The following is a 16,800-nucleotide window of genomic DNA, read 5'->3' as shown; positions in this document are numbered from 1 at the left end:
AAAAGAAAAATCAAATCAATTAAATCAATCAAGCCATCATCACGCAAGGCAGTTCTGAATAATTATCTTTAAAGAGCTTCATCAAAAAATGTATGTTGGTTAAAAGATGTATGGAACAAATTAGTTGATGGAAATGTTCTATTATTAGTTTTAACATGCTTATCCAACCACCAGAAATATATTTTGGTTTTTCATTCAGGTTAGTTAATATACAAAATTTATTTTTTAAATTGTTATTTGATGCAGTATAAACTGATTATCTGTTTTGAATTAAAACAAAAATTTAACTTATCCTTGAAAGTATTTATGTTCAAAGACTAATTTCCAAGCAATTGAATTTATTTTTCACTGGCATCGTGGCATTATTTTGAAATTTTACTCTATCAAATTGTTTCCTCCTTGTTTAATATAGTACTGTGGGATTCCCGTATCAGCTTAGATTTTTTCTTCTGTCATAGTGTGACGTCCACCTCCTTTTACTTTGCTCCTACTTGACTGAATTAATTCTCTGCGCAAAACCCAGTGAGTGGTTGTCGATAAGCTCCTTAAAGATTTGGAATTTCACTTGGTTTTTCCTGAAAGTTATCTGCTAGAATACGTGCAAAACAACCCAATGCGATTGGTATAGTGGTGCTCTCATGGTTGATAATACAAAACAATCCCAAAATAAATAAAAATTAAAAATATTTTCTATTTTATATTTTGATTGCAAGAAATAAAAAGTTTCTATTTTGCAATCGGCTCTTTGTAAATTAAAAAACCGATAAAATCGTTAATTATTAGAATTTCATTTTTTACCAATTTTTTTTCTATTTCTTTAACAAAATATTCTTACAATTAGTTTAGCCTTCGCGATTACAATAAAAATTCGTTTTGGAAAAAAATAGGTTTTCTATAGAGGTTCTTGTGGTTGTTGTTAAAAAAATTGATCTTTTCATCAATGCTGTTTTGGCGCCAGAAGGTAAAAGAAATGCAATGAAAGGATACACTTTAATATCAAGTATTTGTAGAATAATCAGAAACTAACATGCAGCTAACATGCTTAATTGCTTATGCTTCGAGATTGTGTTTAAACTGCTCTCTGTCTTCGCAAAATGATCGCAAATGAGCTGAATAATCGTTACATAACTACTTTATCAAGAGACTCAAATTTTCTATTAATCAAATACGTAAACCGTGGAAGTCCACCTCCTTAAACTCTGCTACTACTTGACATGTTTATCAAAAAGCGATAGATCAAGGATTTTTTGTATGCGTCAAAAGGAGCCAGGTGATTATGAAATAGTGTGAATAACTGACATTATTGTTGAAGAATGAATTATTCATGCAAAAAAATAAAATGTTTTTATAAAACATGCGCATTTGATAAGAAAATTCCGGGAATCATTTTCTACTACAGCTAAAACTTGCTAAAATTTCCAAATTGAGCTATTGCGCTATCAATATCCTCACTTCATATTTTTGCAGCCATATATTATTCTGCTTCTTAAATTGTCTTTTTCGGTCTGTTTATAGAACAGTAATGTTATGAAAATTGCATTAAAAATTTAATATTATATGGTATCTATTATGATAGTTTCGTCTTGCCAAATCATTTGACAGCCACAAATGCTCAGCGTATTTGCATGGCCGCGTACAATTTTTTTTTTTAAATTTACATCATGAATAATAGATGTTTTTGTATGAAAAATATTGATATTGATTTTAGATAAGAAAGTAACTTACTATTTATACACAAAAGAATTTATTTCAAAAATTAAATACATGAACATTGCTTTATAATTTTTTTTTTCAATGAATCTGTTCCATTGCCATCCTTTTGAGAGCCATTCTGTCCACTTTTCCTCCTAGACCGATGGGGAGAGCGTCCATAAATCTCACGCCCTTGTGGAGTTGTTTGAAAAAGGGGGCCTTATCAGCCACAAACTTGACCAGTTCGGTCTCAGTACACTTGCTTCCGGGTCTTTTGACAACAAAGCCAAGAGCCATGGACTCGACCTGCGGGTCTGGTAACGCGATTACGCCCGCCTCGACAACGTCAGGGTGCTCAAGAAGAAGGGACTCAACTTCACTTGGAGATACAAAGTGAATCAAGTGCTTGTATACCATGGAAAGTCTCTCCATTATGTAGATACAGCCCTTGTTATCAACGAAAGCCATGTCTCCAGTGCACAACCAGTTGTCTTTCGTGAAACTGATTCGATTGTGCTTTCGTTTGAAATTTATTTAATATTATATTTTGCATGTTAAATTGGAGAGAAGAAGCTCACCTCTTTTCCAAGCACACTCAGGTAACCAGCCATAGCCGAAGGAGTTTTCAATAAAAGTTCGCCTCGTACACCTGGGGATACTTCCTCGTGAGTTTTAAAATCCACAATCTAGTAAAAATAAAAATGTAATGTCTTTTCTAAAATCAAAATTATGATGAAATTTTCCAACCTTTACTTGAACGTTTGGCAACGGTCTTCCTGTGGCAATGTACTCTTTCCCTATTTAAAACGTAAAAGTTATGTTTAATTTTAATAAAATATCGACGTAAATCACCCCCATTGACAATACGATTGATTTTTTCTTGTATTCCGTCTCTCATGTCAGTTATGGCCACTGCAAAAGCTTCGGACATTCCGTAAATTGGTGCGATGTGGGTGTTTGGCAGGGATTCGCACAAAGTGTCGGCCGTAGGGATGTCTATCACCCACCCACCTACTAGCATTACGCGCAAAAAGTCCAGCTGCCTGATTAAGTTCAGTTCTTCCTTTTGTTTCGCAAGCCACGCAGCAATGTGTGGGTACATTATGATTCCTCTTGGCTAAGAAATTTGTGTTGAAAAATATAATTCATTCAAATACATCAAATTCATTATTTATTAAACGTATTTTGCGTAAAATAATTCGAGCGCCATTTATAATGATTTTTTTATTACCTTGTACTTAAGCAGATTTTCAATTAAATTCTCCTTCACAAACTTGGTGAAGTGGTAGGTCGTCACACCATGACATAGGTTGTGTAGGAGCATTCCGTTTGAAATGACTCCATAGTTTGTGTTAAACTCCATCATGGAGTATTCGATTCCCATGCGGCTAAATAGGTGGAAAAATCCATAAAAATTAATAAAACCGATTATTTGAAATTTATTTACTTTCTAAGGTTTAGAACTCCTGCGAGGATGCTTTTATGAGTGTGAACCACTCCTTTCGGATCGCCAGTGGAGCCGCTTGTGTTGATCACAACGGCGACATCTCTCTCGGCGTTGATTTTGACGTTGTTTGGAAACGCTTTTAAAATTAAATTTTAGTTTTAAATTGTATATTCTCCTTTAATTAACTCACCAGAGCCATCGTCTTTCAGAAGCTGGCAAAAATGAACCGTTTCCGGAATCTGCTCTGCGCCCACACTGATCAGTTGAACAGGGAAATCGATGCTCTTCAGAGCCTCCCGAACATTTTCGATCGATTCGTTGTCCACGATTATAAACTTTGCTTTGACTTCATTAATTTGCTTGATGAAGTTTTCTAAAAAAAATTATCATATTTTTAAACCACTTCACGCAAATTTTGATAAATTTCCTACCGATTTTATCTGTGGGGTGGCATCCTCTGAGTGGGACACCCAGCAAGTACAGTGCAATCTGGATTTGGAAAAACTGGGCCAACTCGTATGTCACGAAATAGACGAACTCGCCGTGTTTGATGCCCAATCTTGTGAGGGCACTAGCAATTTTGTACGCATTAGGCTCAACTTCGGAAAGTTTGATGCTCCGTCCCGATGGAATATCCACCTAAAAATCAAAATTAAACTCTGTCCTTTGCAACTATTCTATACTCACAATCCATTCTTTATCCTCAGGCCACGTTTTTAAGCCCTCCCGTAAACGCGGGATAATGTAGTCCATGAGCGGAACATTTGGTATCAGGATATTTTCTGAAGCGGTTTCATTCACTTCTGAAAATTTTTAATTTTTTTATTTATGTAGCTTTATTGGTGAATGAAAGATTGACTGGCCGAAAAGAATAAATAATAATAATATTTTGAGAATATTCTTACCAAAATATTATTTTTCAATTTTCTCAATTTAAACCATTAAAAATTATAACAGAATTAAGAGACTCCCTTAGTAAGTGGAAAAAATATGCTCACCTGCTGGCATAGTGCTACTGTTGCAATCAGCCGTTTCAGCGGTAAAATTGAGAAAGGCGCAGTCCTATTTATACTTCGTAAAAAAATTTATCTCCAATGGATTAACCCATGGAGAAAGATAAAACCAAATTTAAGTGTATCACACCCCACTACGGGCGTGTAAGAGATCGTAAGATAAAAGTGAATGAATGATTGCTATACAAGCTATTATTAAAAACACGCTGTATAGATAACAGACACCCATCATGCCACGAACAAATTTTTTTTCATTGACGTGACCTGTAACTCTGTTCAAAAATTGTCACCCTTTTCTCATTTTTTAGAGAAAAATAACGTGAAGTTTTTTACATAAAAATTACACGATTGTAAAAGTATTTTGGTTTTAAATAGCTAATAACAAAAAAATCTGGTGCCCTGTTATTTTTTTTTCTTTTACAATATGGATGTGAAAAAATATGCTTTTCAAATATGTAAATTCATGCTATCACCTGAACTTTTATAATTGCGTCTGCTTATGCCTCTAATTTTGCGCTAGAGATACTTCTTCTCATCTCCTTACCAATTTTTTATCTTGCTATATAGTGCTGGAAAATTCGAGATTTTAAATTCTTATCATGTTCCAAAGGTATAATATGTAAAAGACTCGTAAAAAAATTAGCGTCAATGTTTGTGTTACTGTGCTTCCCCTTGTATGACATAATATTTTTTTTTTTATCTTTCAAGAGCGAAAAGCAATAATTAAATGCTAAAATATTTAATTCAGTACTTATTAAAAACTATAGCTATTTCTCCAAATTTAAAATTAGCCATAAATATAATCAAAATCCTCTCGACACCACCACAGCCGGAACTAACACATTTTACAACAACCCGCTCCACTTCGATGCGCAGCAGGTTGCATAACGTTCTTGTAAACTTTCACTTTACGCATTGCAAATAGCAAAAATTCAGTTTCGGTGTATATTTATTTATTTTTCCTTAGAAGTGATAAAGTTGCAAGTAAAATTCATGAATCAACCAAAAAAATCATCTGCCTCTCAGTGACTAAATTAAAGTCAACTTTTTCCTGGCCTCTTCACGGATATAATTTTCATATTGTAAATTTATTTAAAAATACAACAAAAGATTAATAAAATGATTTGAAACTTACATAACTAAAGTACTCGCTCCTCTGAACGTTTTGCAAAATGTTCAAAAACATTTTTGGGAAAATCTATGAGTTTAGTATTAGACAAGATCTCTTGGGTTTTATAAATAAAAAAAAATGCCAATACTATTTTTGATAAGAAAAGTAGAAGCTTATCTAGTTGTGAGTTGCAATTTAATTTATGCATTGCGATATTGTGGAATTTTTGCATGACTGATCCCGTAGTTGCCAAAGCTAACACCCAGTCCACGCACCCACCAACGCCGCGAGTGCAGTTTCAGGAGCCAAGCAAAATGAGCACCGAATGAGCACCGAGAGAGCTATTTTGATCTGAATGCACGCAGATGGCGTTGACCTCTGCTTAGGCGTTGCCTCCTCCGCGGCCAAAAAAGGCGCTCCTGGTCATTCTCTCCGCTGGCTGCCTCCAACAGGTGAGACTTTTCGCTCCCCACCTAGCCCCCCTGACACCCTTCTAATCGAAAATTCACTTCGATTCCCGCGCAAAGAGGCCAAATTCGCGATTAATTTATTTTCCGTCCGCCAACGTTCCCGTCCAAAGCGCCGACTCGGATCTAAAATTTCTCGCAGGCGCTTGGACTCCAAAAGCTATTTTTTTCTGGCGATGACCTCAATACGCGTCTCAGTCGCAGCGGGGCTAGACGAGAGTCGCCACCCACCCCTATCGATCTCCTTCTCAGACGCAATTTAATCATACAATTAGGGCGTATGTATGAAATTATTTTATTTGCAGGCAAAAATCCGCAGTTTTTTTTTTACAATATTTAAAAAAAAAATTAAAATCACAACAATTTCTAATTTTTGTAACAATTTATTAGATTAGTCATCGCCTGCAAAACAATATTTTTCCTCTTCGATGACTACGTTGTACATATTTATTATCAGTAAACATTTTCTTTGTGCGTGACAAAGATAAGATCGAAAAGTCACCAATTTTAAATAAAATCCTGTTTCCACTATTTTTGTTATTATTGGATTTTCCTTGTTATTTTTTCTCCTCAAGTAATATAAAAACTCCAGTAAAATTATTATTTAAAAAAAAAACGATACTCTGCAGCAGTTTCCGCAGTAAATCGTGGGCCAAAGTGACTTCCTGCGATAAAAATGTCGCACAGCGTGACTGTCACTCGCACGACCACCACAACCACCACCTCGGCCATCCTCATCAACACTGGCTACTTCAAGGCAGTGCCTGGCCTTCTTAAACTTGGACAAGTGGTCAGTAAAGCTAATTTCTACAAATTAAATATTTTTTCCAAATATTTGAAGAAATTAAAAATTTTATAAAAAAATTACAATTTTTAATTTTTTTTTATTATTCGTGTTAGATTTTGGGGACGATCATTATCGGCTTGGTGGCCACAACCCTTTCTCGCTACAACAATTACTATTACTCGGGCAGCGAGGAGCTCTTCTTCTTTGTGACGGCGTGCGCCTGTTTGATAGCAACGGGCTGCCTCCTAATATCATGCCTGCTCTCCATTTCCACGGCCAGCATCATCAGCAAAACCATTTTTGTGAGAATATCCTCTTTTAGTTTAATTTATTCAACGCTTTTCCTTTCCTGGCTTTAAATTTTTTTAAATAAAAAAAAAACCAAGGGAAGTGTATGACTAAATTATAGTTGGGGGGACCTGCTTTTTTATTCGAACAAACGGCAGACGGCAACTCTCTCTCCAAACAAAAATACGTCAGCACGTCACGTGACTTTCTGAATGCCTGATGCGTCACCTTTAAAAAATAAGATCGTGAATCCCTTAAAAAAATTAAAAGAACGTAAACAAAGAAACTGAAAATGATAAAATATGAAAATTTTGAATTTGCTCGAAAAGTATTGTTTTGTTTAAAATTTAAATTGCATAAAAAAGTCTTAATATTTTTTATATCTAATATTTTTAATTGAATCAATATGCATATCCGTCAATAAATATTTCCAGGTAATTAAAAATTTTACTCTTAATTTGCTTTGGCGCCACACAGGAACTGGTGTACCATGGAGTGGCGTTCGTGCTCTACCTGATCGCTTCGGCTCTCGCTATGGTTCATTCAACAGGGTCGAACAAACGCCACGACAGTTTGTACCTGACGGCCGCTGTAAGACCAAATTTCCACTCATCGATCCCTTGTAAAAGTGCGGTCCTGGTGGAAAACGACTCTAAAAAAAAAATCAAATTCTATCGCTGCTTCCTCGCTTGCTTTGTGGCTCGTTGCGCGCACTGACTGACTGCCAGGGTGTAAAATGACTGTTGCAGCTGCTGATGCTGCTGGTCCCCCTTACCTTGATGTACCTGATCGCGGCCACCCTGGTGCTGGTCACTGTAGTCGCGCGCAACTACGGCCACAAAATTTACGAGGATGAGTTTTCCACCAGAATTCACGCCGCCGTGAGATTTTATTTATTCTTTAAACAGTTTTAATTATTTAAATTTGCTTCACTACTTGATAAATTTTACTCTGATTTAATTTAAAAAAGTTCCGATTCATATTTTAAAGGAATACAAACAATTTTTTTTTTTAAATTTAAATCCAGTTATTATTTGAATTAATTAAAAACAATTTTCAGATACTCGGCTTGTTCAACACAATTCTCTATTTGGCAAGCACCATCCTGGCTTTCAAATCATACAGGGGAGGTTAAGCTGCTAATTGATGCAGATAAACGCAACATCAGCATACTCTCTCTTGAAAATATAATTTGGACTATTAAAATTTAAAACGCTAGCTAATTAAAATATAGCAAAAATATGCACTAAGAGATCTGCCAAGATCTGCTTTAAATGTGGAGGCCTTTATTAGACATAAAAAGCAAATTGATGTGTTCATTTTTTGTGACTAAAAATCGCACAATCTCTCCATTCTCTCTTAATCTTAAAAATACTATTTTCAAAATCGATATATAAATTTTCTGAAACCTAATGATTATTTACAAGCATTTGTTGCAAAAAATTACAAGCTGAAGCTTATTTTTGGCACCAAATAATTTTTTAAAATGTTAATAAAACTATGTACTTAAAATGTCAAATGTTAGTAAATATCTAATAAATAATTCAAATATATAATTGTGCGCATATTTTTTTTAAATAATTCCTGTCTTGCTCTTGATATTATATTGTTCGGGTTTTATCGAATAATCTGGAAAACTTTAAAGTGGTATTTTCATGTTTTAAATAATTTTTCCCATTTTATATAATATATATAATAATATAAAAATATAAAATATGAACAAAAGCGGCGATGATTTTAAATGTCAATAAAATATTGAAAATATTGAACTCGGAAAAACTGCTCCCCTGCAGTTCTCTTTTTTTCGTGTTTCCTCTCCTTGCGTGCTGCCACCTAGGTAGAACCGTCTGTCACCGGTTTATAAACCGGTTCTCGTCCTTCCTACGTTAAAAGCATTACGTTTTCACCGGTAAAAACAACCGGTATCACTCACCGCGCAAACAAACCGAAACATCTAAAGGGCGCTTGTTGTGCTGTTCGCTATTTCACCGAATTTCGGCAATTCGGCCGACGAAACAACCGATTCCGCGTGTTGAAAGCTCCAATTCGGCCAGCGGTGCCTCGTCGCAGTTTCTGCCGACGGCGTGGAGGGACTTGAGGGGCAGGTCGAAGGGTGCAGGACGGCTGGAGGAGAAGTGGCGTATCGATCCGGGGGGACGATGGCCGCCGGCTACCGAAGGGCCAACTATTACGAACTGTGCCGCCTGTGCACGTCCAGCGAGGGCACCAAGGTGCACATCTTCAGGGAGGAGGGTCAGCGGAAGCAGCTGCTGACCAAAATCCAGATTTGTCTACCTTTGCAGGTCAGTAGGACTTTGAAATTCAAAGTTAGGGCGACACACCCCCTCCCCGCTCATCCCGTACTACAGAAGAGACTTCCCGCGGGGAAGTTCATTCAGGATTTTTTTTCAATAGTACATTTTTTTAAAGAGATTATTTAGATAACATTCTTCTTCCTATTGAGAATTTTTGTACGTGTCCTTGAACTTTCAAATTTTGTTTTCTTATAATTTGACTTGTGTATTATTTAGAAATTTCCAATTTTAGATCTTGGAAGGAGATTCGTTGCCCAACATTGTATGCGCAGACTGCGTTGAGAGGCTGGAAAGTTTCTACGACTTCCGAGAAGCCTGCATTAATGCCGAGGCAATGCTCGAGAGCTATTATTCATCACTGAAATTCAACGAGGAATTCAGAAAAACTGGAAAGGTAAACTTACTTATTATCCAATAATTAAATATATAAAATTCTGCTGATTGTGAGATATCTTTAATTAACAATTAGTGAGCTCTTTTTTTGTTCTTATATTTTTTTAATTCAAAATATCCTTCAATTTAGTGCTATGTGAAAGAGGCACCGCCTAAGAAGAAGTCAAAACATAGTAATAAGCTTCCACTGGAACCTCTGGTCAAGCCCGACATCAACATCACGAGAATCGAGACAGTGGCCCCGCAGGTAGTCCAACAAACCTCCGCAGCAGTGGAAGATCCAATTCCTCGCATTGGAAGCATCCAACATGTTGCCGAGGTTCAAATTCACCCTGTAGAGCTAGACCATGGAGATGTGCAGCAGTTTGAATTTGTGGTTGAAGATGATGAGAGACCCTCGGAAGAGGTTTGTCAAAATGTTAATTTGGGATTTTATTTAACATTTTATAAATTAGGACTACAAGAAAGTTGAGGAGGAGGAGATTGAGGAGAACGAAACGCTATTGATGGAATTTGACTTCATCAAGGACAAGGACGAATCTGTGAAATCTGAGGACGTGGAGAGGTAAGAGCGGGAAAACTTAAATTTATAAAATTACTTCAAAAAATATAAAGAACCTAGAAACTCTAATTTTCAATTTGCAAGGAAATGCTGTCCTTTTTTTTTTGTTTTTTTTTTTTATATTTTTCCACTGTAAAAAAAAATTCTCAATAAATTATAATAAACTTAATTATTATTTTTCTTATTTAGAGGATCTATAGACCAAATTGGAGAATTCTTGCGGATCAAACCGGTGTCAGTTACACCAGTTACCAATGCAAGTGCTCAAAGTGAGGACGATGAAACATTGGGCACATTGAACTGCAGTCGATGCCACAAAACCTTCTACACTAATCAGCAGCTCAACGAGCACGAGTGTGGTGGCGTCCAAGTCACCATTGTTCCAGTCAAAGCCAATTCTTCAGCTTCGAAATTGTCGACATCTGACGAAGCGTGCTATTTGTGTGAAGTCTGCAGTAGGCCCTTCAAGTAGGTGTCCAGAATTGATTTTATTTTTACTTTTATTTCTGTGATTTTATTTCAGACGGAAAGAGCATCTTCTCCAGCATAGCAAATTGCACACGGGAGAACGACCATATCCATGCACAGTTTGCAACAAAACATTTGCAAGAAAGGAGCACTTGATACGTCACACCACTTGTCACACTGGAGAAAAGATGCACGAGTGTGACGTTTGCACCAAGTCATTTTCAAGACGAGACAACCTGCTGAAACACAGAAAGACCCACGGTGCTACTGGGCCCTATGTATGTGATACATGTGGCAAAACATTCACCATGAAGCACTATTACTCTCTGCATGTCTCAACTCACACCAACGAAGCTCCCGATAGACCCTTCAGGTATTAAATACTTGACGAAAAAAACAAATTACTGAATCATCATGAAACTCTTGATTTAAAAAATATTGAAATCCATAAATGGAGGCTACTTTTTTATACGGAAAAAGATATTATGTATAATTCAGATGAAAAGATAGAAAACATTTTGTTTAAAATATTTTAGTTTTAAATATTTCTTCAAATTAAAACTAATTGAATTTAACTTTTATTGAAAACCACAATAGTTTTATTACAATGATTTTTTTAATTCCAATATTTGTAAAGAGATTGAAACATTTAAACGAGAGAAGTGTGTGTTTGATTTTGGCCCTCTTTGTTTTAATTTGAAACGTCAAAATATTTGATCGTTTTCTGCGCTTCAGGTGCATGAAGTGTGGCAAGAGATTTGCCCTGAGACAGTACCTCATGAACCATCTGGCTCGTCACAGAGAGATGGAAGGAAATGCTGACGCTCCTCAGAATAAGTCTGAAGATGACATGCAGAACACTGTGGAGCTGCCAAGTGCAGACGAAACTGTTGAAAGTCTTGCTGAGCAGAGGAACAATTATGTACAGATTGTGCAGCTCACTGCAACCTCAGATGACCTGGAGGCGGTCGCGACTGGCCAAGATCAGGACGGCAACACATATGTACAAATTGTGGCGTTGAAGGAGGAACAATCGTAGATACAATAGTGAAATGTGCACTGTTTTTTCTATACATTACCTAACTGCATCAAAAACTTGTAGTTTTAGTACGATCGATTGTGCTGATCAATAAATTTTGATCGTCCGTGATCAATGGAGAATACCATTTGATTTTTAAAATTTCATCTCTTCATGAAAAGAAAAATTGAAATTACTTAACTCAAATTTATTAGTTTATAGCCACAAAACTGATTTGTTGCTTTTGAAATGCATAAGTGGGAAAATTATCACACAATAATCCATTTTTGTACTTTCGGGGGAAATGCCAGATTTTTTGATGATCAATTTGGTGGAAAAATGGCCAAAAGCTGCCGGAGCGATTCCTCATTTATGGTCAAAAGCGGCTCTGCAGGCTGAATGATGACCATAGGTTGGGGTGGCGGATCAGGCTGTAGAGGCTCCACTTCTGGTTCTTTGGGGGCAGTGGCAGTTGCAGCTGCGTTCCGAGACATCAATCGCTGCACTAGGTCGCTTTGCCTCACAAGGTCACCTGGAGGCTGGGCTGTGCATTTGTGGGTTCTTTGACTGACCTGCAAGAGAAAATTTTTTATTGTTCAACTGCAGACAATTTAATTAATTTTTGAAACTCCACCGTTTGCTGTTATTTTTTAACAGCTTGAAAAATTTGTTTAAAAAAATTCAAAAAATTATTGTTGATAAAAAAGCAAAACAATAAAATAATTTTGACTTGCATAGATAAATTGAGAAAAAAAATTAAAGTTATTCACAAAGTGTTTTTGTGCCCTTTCTAACCTTGTATCGAAACGATTTATTGCAGGCGGTGCACTTGTAGGGGAGGGCGCCGGTGTGAATCCTGCGATGCACAAGATAAGACACCCTCTGGCGGAAGGCCTTTCCGCACGTTTCGCAGACGAAGGGTCGTTCGCCGGTGTGGATTCGCTGATGGTTGTGCAGCGTGGACAACTCCTTGAACGCCTGGCCGCACTCCTGGCACACGTGCGGCTTGGCGCTTGTGTGGTAAAGCAGGTGTTTGTGGAAGGACTGCTGGAAGGCGAAACTCTTGCCGCACGTCCCGCACTGGTACGGCCGCTCTCCAGTGTGCAGTCGCTGGTGCTTTTTCTGCAACAGAGATGCAACCGAAATTGCCAATTGGTGAGTACAAAACTTGTTTTTATTTGTTTTGCAAAATTATTGAAAAAATCGTGAGAAACAAAATTCTTTGAATTTTTAAATTTATACCAACGCAATTTTTTATTTTTTTTTGCAAATAATTTAAAATTATTCGGTTCTGATAAGTTTTTTTACTTAAAAATTTTAATCTTAATTGAATTCAAGGCGAGTTGCATTCATTTAACAGTGGAGGTAGGGGATTGCATAGACAAATAGACAAGTCTAGAGATTTCATCCTTCAGGCGAAGGGATATGCAACCCGCTCAAAGGAGAAGCAGAGCGGATAGCCTAAGCTGAGCTTTGCTTGCGGGAAAAGTTTTTGATTGCTTCTTAGAATTATGAATAATAATAATCAATTGGAAATATTGCGATATATTGTTTTTAACATTACATTTAAGATTTAATTTTATATAAATGCAAAAAGGAGAACAATATTGTCAGATTCAACCAAAAAAATATAATTCTCTTATTACTATTATGCAATTCAGAAATTTAATCAAATCAATATTAACTAGGGTCAACTTAAAATATAATTCATATAATTTAAGAAATTAAAAGTCAAATAAATTTTAGTATGAATCTTTTAATTTTTTCCTTAAACAAACCTGGAAATACTTAGTGGTGAATTTCTTGCCGCATACTTCACACTCCCACAACTTATTGTCCCATTTGAAATTCTCGTTGAGACATGAGGAAACGAGTTGATTCCACTGATTCTGGCTGTTCCCGTCCTCTTTGCCCGGCTGCTGGATTTGGTACAATTGTCCACTGGGAGACTCCAGGGGGGTTGCAGGCGCCAAATTTGAGTTTGGCTGCTCGTGAAAGGAAGGTTCGATGGGAGAAAGGTGTTCCTTCAGATCGGATAATGAGGGAAAAGAAGGTGGGCTGCTCATTGAGGACTCTATGTGTGACACCATAGGCGGCGATTTTTGATTCTAGAATGAAAAAAATAAAATGGCTTGTAATGGAGGCTCAATTGTAAAATCATTTTATTCTAAATTTTTTACTATCAAACAATTCAAATTCTTCCATTTTTTTCTGATTTAAAATTTCTTGAATTTCCAAACATTGAAAGCAGGAAATTGTTCCTAGTCTTTGATCAAAATTTGTAATTTTTTATGCAAGAAATAATATTAATTTTGCTATTTTATTTGGTAAGTTTACTGTAGCAAAATCTGCTATTTTGATTGCTTTAAATGAAGCATTTGAATAATTATAATTATCACTCAAATATAAATCAATGAGTTCAGATTTCAAATATTTGTCAATAGTAAATTTTTAATTCTGATTTCAACGTGAAGCCTGGATCTGAGAATAACGTTTTATTTCTTCACCGTTGTAAAACAACTAAACATAATTCTTCCGTTCTCATCATCTTGAAATATTGTATTTGTGTTCGTCCCAAATTCTCCCGAGCTCGAGACACGCGTGTTCCGCCGCGACGGCAGCTGTGCATTAATTTCAATTTATTTCTGTACCTGCTGCGGCGACGGCGACGGCGGTTGTTTGCTCTGCTTTTTGTGCTTCGCCGCCTCTTTTCGGGCGCCGCCGTGGACAAACCTCATGTGGACCATCAGCGAACCTTTCATTTTGAACTTGCGCGAGCACAAGTGACACGCGTGCTGCTGGTCGGGGTCAACTTTTTGCTCGCTCGGACCAGGTTGGCAAGGGTGCACGAGGTTTGTGTGAGAGGCGAGCATTTCCGGACTGGAGAAGGAGATACCGCACTCTCGACATTGATTGCAACCTGAAATTTACAAGAAGAAAAAGAAAAAAAAAGTTAAGATTAAAATGAAAACGGAATTCTAAAATTTGGAAAACTAAGAATTTAGCAATTAATTTTTAAATAAAAGCATTATTTGTATTTATACAGATAATTAATTTTTTATACAAAATATTTCCAAGTTTTATTTTGTCTGAAAGTTTATAAAAATTGCAATTTAATATGTTAAATAAACCCATTAAAAATTTCATTATTATAATTTTTTTTGCATCAAATTAGAAATATTTAGCAAAATGTTTTGGTAAAAATTCGCAAAATTATTTCTTCTTGCTTAAGAATATTTTTTCATAAAATAATATCTTTTTCTTAATAAATCTTATAATTCCTTGAAATAAAATTAGAGATTGTCAAATTAATGTTAATTTTATACTTAATTATCTCTCACCGTGTACAATTGATTGATGTTGTTGTTCTTGTTGTTGCACACAAACCACGCCACCAATGGTCATTTCCAAATCAGGACACGGAATGACAACACCCGCTTGGTTTTCGGCAGGACACGTCTGTTGCGGCGCCGTCAGCGGTGGCGCCGACGGTGGTTTGAGGAAACTCGGCTGCGTCTGCACGGCGATTTGCACCGCCGTGTCCGGAAGGGCTGCGGTCGCGGGGTGCGACGGCAGGTGCCCGTACAGGTGGAGGGTGAGTTTGTCGAGTCCGAGCATCACCTCGTCGCACACGGGACACGCGAGGCGCCGACTGGCGCCGCTCATCAGGCCCTGCCACAGGGCGACCAGCGAGTTAAAACTCGAGTGCAGACACACGGGACAGCGGTAGCTCTCCATTCTCGCTCACTCGACCGACTGAGGCTATTTCGGGGCTGCCGCTTTTGGATCATCTGATGCAAAGCAGGCGTGCAGCTTTCAATGGGCGCCACATCGGGGCACGGAGGGGTACCGACTTGTTTACATTGCAGGGAAGAAAAGAAATTCGAGATTTCTTAAGACGCAATAGTTTTTTCAGGAATTTAACGTGGACGAGAATTGTAACTTAATTTAAGTTTATTCTCCAACTTCATTAGTTTCCATTAATTATTTTTATCAGTAAAAAAACCAAATTAATATACGAGGAAAAGAAAGTCTTGATGTTTTTCTTTATTTTCAATAATTTTATTGAAAATTTGATGTTAAATTCTTTTTTTTTCAAGGAATATCAAAATAATACAAAATAAGTTCATATAATTATAAAAAAGTAAAATAAATTTAATTGCCGTAAACCCTCACATTTGCATGCGATTTTTCTTATTTTATTTTGTAATAATGCAAAAAGTGGTTCAAAAGTTTAATTTAAATGTGAAAATTAGCTTTTTAAACATTTATTTAAAGGTTTCATCCAGTTCTTTTATTGAATGAAACTCAATCGAGTACAACTTTTAACTTTGATTACAAAAATTTAGCTCAAAATTAAATTTAAAAGTCATGCTAGATAAAATTCGGTTTAAAATTTTGTGAAATCCGAGCGCTAACAAACAATATTTAATTATTAGAGTTTTCAAAAATTGAAATTTATTTTTTTTCTTTTCATATGCAATTATTTTGAATTTACAAGAGAGTTTAAATATGTCTTCTTAATGTCTGTCAGTTTTTGGAAATGATCTTTGCAATAATTTCTGTTCCTTAATTTTGTTACATTAAAATTAAATTAAATTTGTTTAATTTACATAATTTTTTTTACAGATATTGGAGGATTTTAAAGAAAATTCCGTCCAAAATCCTGTTGTTATTCATCTATCCATACATTTTCCTTGCTCTAAAGATTTACATGTATAGGCAACTTGCTTGACACCAATGTCGCGCAGGTTGCGTATTAAAAATTGCTCACATTTTCATTGAAAAAAGTGCTAATAACTCTACACACACCAAAATGTGACCTAATTAAATTTTTTAACTTTAATAAATTCAATTCAGGTCTAAAAGATAAACTTTCCCTTTAATTTCCTGTCCCCGATTTCGTTTTAGAAATCAAATTCACATAAGTGACTCGCGTGCATTTTTGTTCCCATTTCAAAGGCAATCGTATCATCACTTGAATTATTATTTCAACGAGTTTTTCAACTTGACAATGTTGTCTCTGTGCGAAAGAAGGATTCACACTCTTGTATAATTTGCATGCAATTGCCATTCAACAGCCGTCAAAGGCTGATGATCTGCAGCGCCTCATAAAACACAAGTGCATCAGCAACAAAGCAGAGCGAGAGAGCATTTCTACATGAATATATATAATACGAGAGACGTTGAGAGAGATGCTCTTACTTTCAACAAGTTACACAACACGTCGTGCCGCCTG

General features: G+C 36.2%; 4 protein-coding genes across 9 annotated transcripts; 2 read left to right on the top strand and 2 right to left on the bottom strand.

Moving 5' to 3' along the window:
- Positions 1–1,721: 1,721 nt before the first annotated feature.
- Positions 1,722–4,271, bottom strand: LOC132192385 (uncharacterized). Of its 2 annotated transcripts, XM_059612327.1 has the most exons (11): positions 4,138–4,271; positions 3,827–3,942; positions 3,571–3,778; positions 3,330–3,512; positions 3,140–3,275; positions 2,924–3,080; positions 2,545–2,809; positions 2,440–2,489; positions 2,271–2,378; positions 2,107–2,208; positions 1,722–2,046 (listed from the first exon to the last, which is right to left on the bottom strand). In XM_059612327.1, the coding sequence occupies exons 1-11, from the start codon at positions 4,145–4,147 to the stop codon at positions 1,792–1,794; spliced, it is 1,590 nt and encodes a 529-aa protein (XP_059468310.1). In that variant the 5' UTR covers positions 4,148–4,271; the 3' UTR covers positions 1,722–1,791. The 2 variants fall into 2 exon arrangements, with proteins under 2 accessions (XP_059468310.1, XP_059468309.1); XM_059612326.1 differs by having other exon boundaries at positions 1,722–2,208.
- Positions 4,272–5,565: 1,294 nt separating this feature from the next.
- Positions 5,566–8,365, top strand: LOC132192972 (CKLF-like MARVEL transmembrane domain-containing protein 8). Of its 5 annotated transcripts, none has more exons than XM_059613230.1 (5): positions 5,566–5,715; positions 6,360–6,520; positions 6,631–6,819; positions 7,555–7,686; positions 7,866–8,365. In XM_059613230.1, the coding sequence occupies exons 2-5, from the start codon at positions 6,407–6,409 to the stop codon at positions 7,938–7,940; spliced, it is 510 nt and encodes a 169-aa protein (XP_059469213.1). In that variant the 5' UTR covers positions 5,566–5,715; positions 6,360–6,406; the 3' UTR covers positions 7,941–8,365. The 5 variants fall into 5 exon arrangements, with proteins under 5 accessions (XP_059469213.1, XP_059469217.1, XP_059469216.1 ...); XM_059613234.1 differs by lacking the exon at positions 7,555–7,686 and adding an exon at positions 7,283–7,396 and having other exon boundaries at positions 5,568–5,715; positions 7,866–8,361; XM_059613233.1 differs by having other exon boundaries at positions 5,580–5,715; positions 6,363–6,520.
- A 352-nt stretch (positions 8,366–8,717) lies between these two features.
- On the top strand, positions 8,718–11,703 carry LOC132192765 (zinc finger protein 180-like). The gene is made up of 7 exons (XM_059612866.1): positions 8,718–9,108; positions 9,353–9,514; positions 9,644–9,919; positions 9,969–10,078; positions 10,265–10,543; positions 10,599–10,916; positions 11,279–11,703. The coding sequence occupies exons 1-7, from the start codon at positions 8,965–8,967 to the stop codon at positions 11,580–11,582; spliced, it is 1,593 nt and encodes a 530-aa protein (XP_059468849.1). The 5' UTR covers positions 8,718–8,964; the 3' UTR covers positions 11,583–11,703.
- Positions 11,704–11,739: 36 nt separating this feature from the next.
- Positions 11,740–15,563, bottom strand: LOC132192766 (zinc finger protein ZFP2-like). Its single transcript, XM_059612867.1, has 5 exons — positions 14,903–15,563; positions 14,213–14,481; positions 13,340–13,669; positions 12,357–12,683; positions 11,740–12,133 (listed from the first exon to the last, which is right to left on the bottom strand). Exons 1-5 carry the CDS (start codon positions 15,297–15,299, stop codon positions 11,885–11,887), a joined length of 1,572 nt encoding a protein of 523 aa, XP_059468850.1. The 5' UTR covers positions 15,300–15,563; the 3' UTR covers positions 11,740–11,884.
- Between the last annotated feature and the right edge of the window lie 1,237 nt (positions 15,564–16,800).

The sequence above is a fragment of the Neocloeon triangulifer genome, unplaced genomic scaffold, assembly GCF_031216515.1.
Source record: "Neocloeon triangulifer isolate White Clay Creek 2 clone unplaced genomic scaffold, ASM3121651v1 ptg000003l, whole genome shotgun sequence".
NCBI classification, from domain to species: domain Eukaryota; kingdom Metazoa; phylum Arthropoda; class Insecta; order Ephemeroptera; family Baetidae; genus Neocloeon; species Neocloeon triangulifer.
Note: the sequence above shows the minus strand (reverse complement) of the source record. Positions and strands in the feature narration are given on the sequence as shown.

Excerpts from the sequence above, each read along its gene's own strand:
- LOC132192765 (XM_059612866.1), top strand. The coding sequence starts at position 8,965 with ATGGCCGCCGGCTACCGAAGGGCCAACTATTACGAACTGTGCCGCCTG. Across the intron at positions 9,109-9,352 it reads AGATTTGTCTACCTTTGCAG|ATCTTGGAAGGAGATTCGTT; the intron begins GTCAGTAGGACT and ends TTCCAATTTTAG. Across the intron at positions 9,515-9,643 it reads AATTCAGAAAAACTGGAAAG|TGCTATGTGAAAGAGGCACC; the intron begins GTAAACTTACTT and ends CCTTCAATTTAG.
- LOC132192385 (XM_059612326.1), bottom strand. Across the intron at positions 3,513-3,570 it reads CCACCCCACAGATAAAATCG|AAAACTTCATCAAGCAAATT; the intron begins GTAGGAAATTTA and ends AATTTTTTTTAG. Across the intron at positions 2,810-2,923 it reads AAAATCTGCTTAAGTACAAG|CCAAGAGGAATCATAATGTA; the intron begins GTAATAAAAAAA and ends CAAATTTCTTAG.
- LOC132192766 (XM_059612867.1), bottom strand. The coding sequence starts at position 15,299 with ATGGAGAGCTACCGCTGTCCCGTGTGTCTGCACTCGAGTTTTAACTCG. Across the intron at positions 12,684-13,339 it reads TCACCACTAAGTATTTCCAG|AAAAAGCACCAGCGACTGCA; the intron begins GTTTGTTTAAGG and ends TCTCTGTTGCAG. Across the intron at positions 12,134-12,356 it reads ATAAATCGTTTCGATACAAG|GTCAGTCAAAGAACCCACAA; the intron begins GTTAGAAAGGGC and ends TTTCTCTTGCAG.
- LOC132192972 (XM_059613230.1), top strand. The coding sequence starts at position 6,407 with ATGTCGCACAGCGTGACTGTCACTCGCACGACCACCACAACCACCACC. Across the intron at positions 6,820-7,554 it reads TCATCAGCAAAACCATTTTT|CTGCTGATGCTGCTGGTCCC; the intron begins GTGAGAATATCC and ends TGACTGTTGCAG. Across the intron at positions 7,687-7,865 it reads CCACCAGAATTCACGCCGCC|ATACTCGGCTTGTTCAACAC; the intron begins GTGAGATTTTAT and ends AACAATTTTCAG.